The 5,800-nt window shown below is 50.6% G+C and overlaps 1 protein-coding gene across 1 annotated transcript; it reads right to left on the minus strand.

The window, feature by feature from the left end:
- Positions 1 to 3,297: 3,297 nt before the first annotated feature.
- LOC119284998 (allene oxide synthase 2-like) lies at positions 3,298 to 5,082 on the minus strand. The gene has a single exon (XM_037564189.1). It carries the CDS (start codon positions 5,001 to 5,003, stop codon positions 3,561 to 3,563), a length of 1,443 nt encoding a protein of 480 aa, XP_037420086.1. The 5' UTR covers positions 5,004 to 5,082; the 3' UTR covers positions 3,298 to 3,560.
- Between the last annotated feature and the right edge of the window lie 718 nt (positions 5,083 to 5,800).

A 5,800-nucleotide genomic window follows, 5' to 3' on the forward strand; every position in this document is an offset into this window, starting at 1 on the left:
AGAGAATACCTTGCTGAAAATCGCTTATCATTTCCTTCTGCTCCTCGTTGGGTTCGACACTCTTACTTATCGGAAGGACTACGATAGATCCCCTATACTTGTGGGTCATAACTGTCACCGCTCGGTTCTGGAGTTCGGGAACATCCCCATCGGACCCGATATAGAGCTGTTGTGATCCAAATAGTTATTCTAATCCTGGGATCAGAATAGTGTTGTCCTATATAGGCACTTTGCTATGAAAATGCTTGGATATAACAAAAAACGGAAGAAAAAAAGAGGCAATATAAGCACTTTGCCGTCTGCCACCGACGGCAAAGGTGACACGTGGCAGCAACCTGTGTAGCCTGGGAGCACTAGGTGTGAGCCATTTTGTTACTTTGCCGTCGGTGGCAGACGGCAAAGGCTGGTGTAACTTTGCCATCAGTTGCGGACGACAAAGTCTGCTAGCCCCCACCTGAGGTCAGCTGACGTCGCCTGGCAGACGGCAAAGGAGCTTGTCTCTTTGCCGTCAGCAGGCAGACGACAAAGTCTGCCGTTAGCCACCTAACGGGGCTAACCTAAGTGCTATGCGTCCACTGGCTTTGCCGTCTGTTTTCATTGTATGGCTGACGGCAAAGATCTTTGTCGTCCCCTTTATTTATGCAAACGACAAAGTAGCCCTTTACCGTTGTTTTCTGTGCTAGAAGTGGGGCCGTTTGCCAGCTGATGACAAAGATATTTGCCATCCGTGAACCTATCCTTTGTCGTCTGCCATGGCAGACGGCAAAGTAGCTGATTCCTGTAGTGTTTGGGAGATGCGTGGATGCTAATTACCTGGATAAATGGCATGATCTTTTGGTTGTCTTACAAAAAAATTCCTATTAAAACTGCTGATAAACCTACTTGGACCCTTGAATAGTCTGGTGTCTATTCGGTACGCTCTTTTTACAACATAATTAATTGGGGAGGGTTTTTTGCTCCTGTTTGGGAAAAGTTTTGGAAGATTAAGGTTCGCTTTCCATAATAAGATTCCAACAAGAGACAATTTGGTTAAAAGGCAACATCTAGATGATTGACCTGCCTTTTCTGTGGCGAAGTTGAATCTGTTCAACACTTGTTTTTCGATTGCCTTGTTGCGCAAGAGGTTTGGGGAGCTGGTGCGTAAGTTTTTCAGTTTAATTCCCCCCACAACATGTCTGGTTTGTCTGTCAGGTGGTGCATGGTCCTGAAAAAAATATGTGGTTGGTATGTCTTGAATTGCTTCCACTTTTGAAGCTTATGGACATTGTGAAATGATGTTTGTTTCCAGGGTGCAGTGTGGAAAGATACTCAAGTTCTTCTGGGAAAAGTAAGCGTAATGCTTCACCAACGGAAGATCCTATGCCCGGATGCTTAGTCAGTCTTGCTGCTTCAAGATCGTCGAGGAGGAACGCTTCTAAGGATCACCTAGAAGTAAAGGGTGGGGTGTGCAATGGAATCGACAGGCAAAGCTTTTTCCTGAGGGCACATTCCAACTGAAAAAGCTGATGATATGTAATGGTTAGTTATGTTGGTTGTTTTACTGTGCTCACCGTGTTGAAATTTTAAAAACCTTCTGGCTTAGCTAGTTTGGTTCAGCCTGAGCGATGTGAACAACATCCTGTGTTTTTCTTGCCTTGTTTAATAAAATGTGGCGGGGAACCCCTTTCGAAAAAAGTGAACCGATAGAATCCCAAAAAGGGTCTAGAAACAAATGTGCGTACATGTGCTAACTTTTTATGTGATGGTAACACAAAAGTTTTAAGTAGCAACAAGTTCTCACGAGGTTATTTGTTTTGCTGAACAAAATGAAGTCTCCATTATTAAAATTTAGGAAAGTGAGCTTTTGCTGAACTACATTGTTTCATTATGGTTTAGTTCATTTGATCGGTAAATAAGATGTACTGTCACTTTTGAAGTCCAAAGACCATCAATTATGCTATGTGCTAGATATTTACTTTCCTTTTGGAATAGAAAATTGTTTGAGCCTTTCAGTAAATACGGGCCCATTGTTGTCTTGCCCCAGGGCACCATTGTAGGCCGGCGCTAGGGAAGAGTGGAGCGGTGGAGACGGGTAGGTTTCCGCCGTAGCCGCCTTGGGAGCTACACCGGGGTTTGTTTCAGCGATTAGATTTCAGTCGGATGGCTCAAAAGATCGACCGATTTGTCCAAGAATATAGGTAACTAATAAAGGACTCTACTACAAATCTGACGTCAGATTTTTTACCATGACAAATCAAATGTTTTTCATGGTAAATTGTGTTCTTTGAAGATGACAACTTTAGTTGGCGAGCAAGGCAAATCCGTCTCAATTCATTTTTCTGTCAGAAAATTGTTGTGCTTACAAACTAAATTTGACATCATCATGGTAATATAAATTGCCTTGAAAAAGTTAGATTTGCCATGCCTAAATATCCAACGTCAGATTTTTTAGTGTTTCTATTACAAGTGTGGTTAGGTCTCAGTCGACTGAGATTTAATCAAGTCTCAGTCAAGTGACATATCATGTCAAAAAAAGGAAATTTCAAAAAAATTGTGTGAATCTTTTTTTTTTTCGGGAAACCGTCGATCTATTCATCTTCAATCATGGCAGTACAATGAATACCAGAAATAATAAAGATTACATCTAGATTCATAGACCACCTAGCGACGACTACAAGCACTAAAACGATTCGAAGGAGCGCCGCCGTCATCGCCCCTCCCTCGCCGGAGCTGGGCACAACTTGTTGTAGTAGACAATTGAGAAGTCGTCGTGCTAAGGTCCCATAGGACCAACATCCTAGAACAGCAACCACTACCGATGAAGAGAATTTTAGATCGAACGGATCCAACCTGAAGACACATGAACAAAGACGAACAAAGACCGGATCCGAACGTTTCCACCAAAGACAACCACCGACCAAATCTTGCGAGATCCGCCGGAGACACACCTCCACACGCCCTCCGACGATGCTAGACACACCATTGGGACGGAGGTTAGGCGGGTAGAACCTTATTCCATCTTCAAGAAGCCGCCGCCGTCTCATCTTTTTGAGCAGGACACAACCACTAACAAAACTTGAAGAAGCACCTGAAAACAGATGCCTCCCGCCGACAAGGGCCGGGATCCACCGCGCATCCATGGCCCTAAGGCCACAGGAGACATGGGAGATCAGCGGCGCCGCCGACGGAGACAGAAACCCTAGCCACCTTTTCTTGAAGGAGGGACAAAGGGAAGAGGAAAACATGTAGCAAGCAGCCACGAAATATGGATCTGCGCTTTCTAAATTGTGTGAATCTCAATGTAAAATCTTATGAATATGACATCAACCGAGACTTAACCATTAATTGACTAAGATTTGGCAAGACTGTTCCGTTGATAAATAGGTGCTCCTAATCTTATGACAGGGGTCCATTTTATTACGCTGGGCAAGAGTGCGAAAAGGAAAACATGCACGCGAAGCTACCGAACAAGATACATGCATGACTGACATACTTCATACTCCGTTTGTCATGCATGCTATGACTGGCGTTCGTACGAGTTGATCCGTTTGTCACTGTCTCACAGATGGCCGGTGCAGGTTCTAAACAGCCCCAGGACCGGACGTGGCCTTGGTGACACCGGTGAATTCAACCTTGGGGCCGAGCAGGTCGACGCCGACGTCGGCGGTAAAGGTGTCGTACCGGAGGAACATCTCGGCGACCAGGAGCCTGCCGACGAGCACGACCAGGTTCTTGCCGGGGCACTGCTTGTTGTCCACGCTGGGGCTCTCGGTCTCCCTCCCGTTGGACCAGTACACGTACTGCAGCAGCTTGCTTCCCTCCCCGACAAACCGGTCGCCGACGAACTCCCTCGCCGTGGAGCCGAACACCCGGGGGTCCTTGGTGGCGCATGGCTGGTACCCGAACAGCATCTCTCCCTTCTTCACGGCGAACACCGCGTCGTGGCTCTCGATGTTCATGTCGGCCTTGGCGCGGCCGTACTGGAACTTGACGGGCGGCTCCAGACGCAGCGCCTCCCACACCGCCGACTTGGTCAGCTCCATCTTCTCCAGCGCCTCTATCGTCACCTTGCCGCCGGCTTCCGCAACGGCGGTGCGTACCTCCGCGGCCAGCCTCTGGTGGAACTTCTCTCCGGCCTCAGCGATGCGCCCGAGGATCCCCGGGAGCATCACCTTGAGGCCGCCGTAGCTGTTGAACACGGTGGCGAACAGCAGGTTGTGGCATGCCTCGTCCCGGTTCAGCCCGAGGCTCTCGGCCATGTCGAGCGCCTTGGTCGCGGCGGCGTAGAAGTACTTGTAGAGCGCCTTGTAGTCACCGCTGACGAAGATGGGCGGGAGAAGCACGGTGTGGAGGAGCGGCTCCTCGAGGATCAAAGGGAGGCCGAACGTGACGAGCGGGTGGAGCTGGAATATGAGCCACTTGGCGGCCTTGGTGGGGCCGGTGGTGCCGAGGTCAGAGGCGGAGGGGAGCGCACCGAAGTAGGCGTCGGCGATGAACTCGAAGGAGGTGAAGTCGTTGAGCGTGTTGAAGTTGGACTTGCCGGCGAGAACGAGCTGCGACTCGACGGTGGCGAGGAGCGAGGAGAAGTGGGAGCGGAAGGCCGGGATGACGGCGTCCTTGCGCGAGGCGAGGAGGGAGAAGAGCAGCTGCTTGACCTTGGCGTGGGTGGGCTCGGAGGGGTCGAGGTAGGAGCAGACGCGGAAGCCGCCGGTGAGGGAGGTCGAGGGCATGTAGGTGCCTGTGAAGAGGTTCTTCTTCTCGACCTTGTCGACGTCGAAGAGCACGGGGAAGCTCTTGGCGTCGAGCACGGCGACCACGCGGGGGTCGCGCGCCATGAAGGGGCCCGGCGGGACGTTGATGCGGAGGACGGTGGAGCCGTGCTTCTCGACGCGGGACTCGAAGTACTTGGCCTCTCCCTGGAAGTAGTAGAAGTCGAGGCGGTCGCGGATGGCCGAGACGAACGGCAGGCCGTAGCTGCCCGGCGCCTGCCGCGGCACCAGGGAGCCCACGGCGCTCTGGTTCATCTTACACTTGTTGCTTCAGATCGATCGATCACGAGCAGCTAACGTTGCTGTGGATCTGCTTACACTCTCGCTGTGTGTTGCGAATGCAGCTCCATCTACTCGCTGCTGGGCGTACAAATAGCCCCTGGAGACCATGCAGCCATGCAGAATCCATGCATGGCTGGCAGTGGCAACGAAAGCAGGACCGCATACGCGCGCTATCGTGTAGGGTGGGCCAACCGACAAGTATTTTTGGACGGCGAAAGTATTTGGACGGAGCGACGGGGTCAATAGCTGCTCGCATTGTTTAGGGCATTCGAAAGCAGACCCTTAAAACGGACACGTTATTTGTCCGTTGACTAGTCACCCATCCAAGGCGGAGGTTGACATGCTTCTTGATCTACTGACAAAATTCGGAGAAGCAACAGGGCTGCAGCTCAACCAAAGTAAATCTTCAGTGGCAGCCATTAGGTGCGAAGACATCGATTTGTCGGAAGTGCTACAGGGTTTCGGTGGCACTCTCACTGGTTTCCCCCTGACTTACCTTGGCTTGCCGATCTCGTCGACCAGGCTGAGGCTGAGCCACTTCCAGTTCTTGATAGACAGAATTAAAGCGCGTCTGGCGGGTTGACAAGAAAAACTGCTCAACTTGGCAGGTAGGAGGGTTCTGGTACGTAGTGTCCTCTCCGCCTTGCCAACTTTCGCCATGACTGTCCTAAAAGTGCCAAAGAAGATCATTCGAAAGATAGACAAGGCCCGAAGGTGATTCCTATGGTGCCAAGATGACCAGCTCGTCGGGGGTAAGTGCAAGGTGGCCT

This window comes from Triticum dicoccoides, chromosome 4A (genome assembly GCF_002162155.2).
Source record: "Triticum dicoccoides isolate Atlit2015 ecotype Zavitan chromosome 4A, WEW_v2.0, whole genome shotgun sequence".
In the NCBI taxonomy this organism is placed as follows: Eukaryota; Viridiplantae; Streptophyta; class Magnoliopsida; order Poales; family Poaceae; genus Triticum; species Triticum dicoccoides.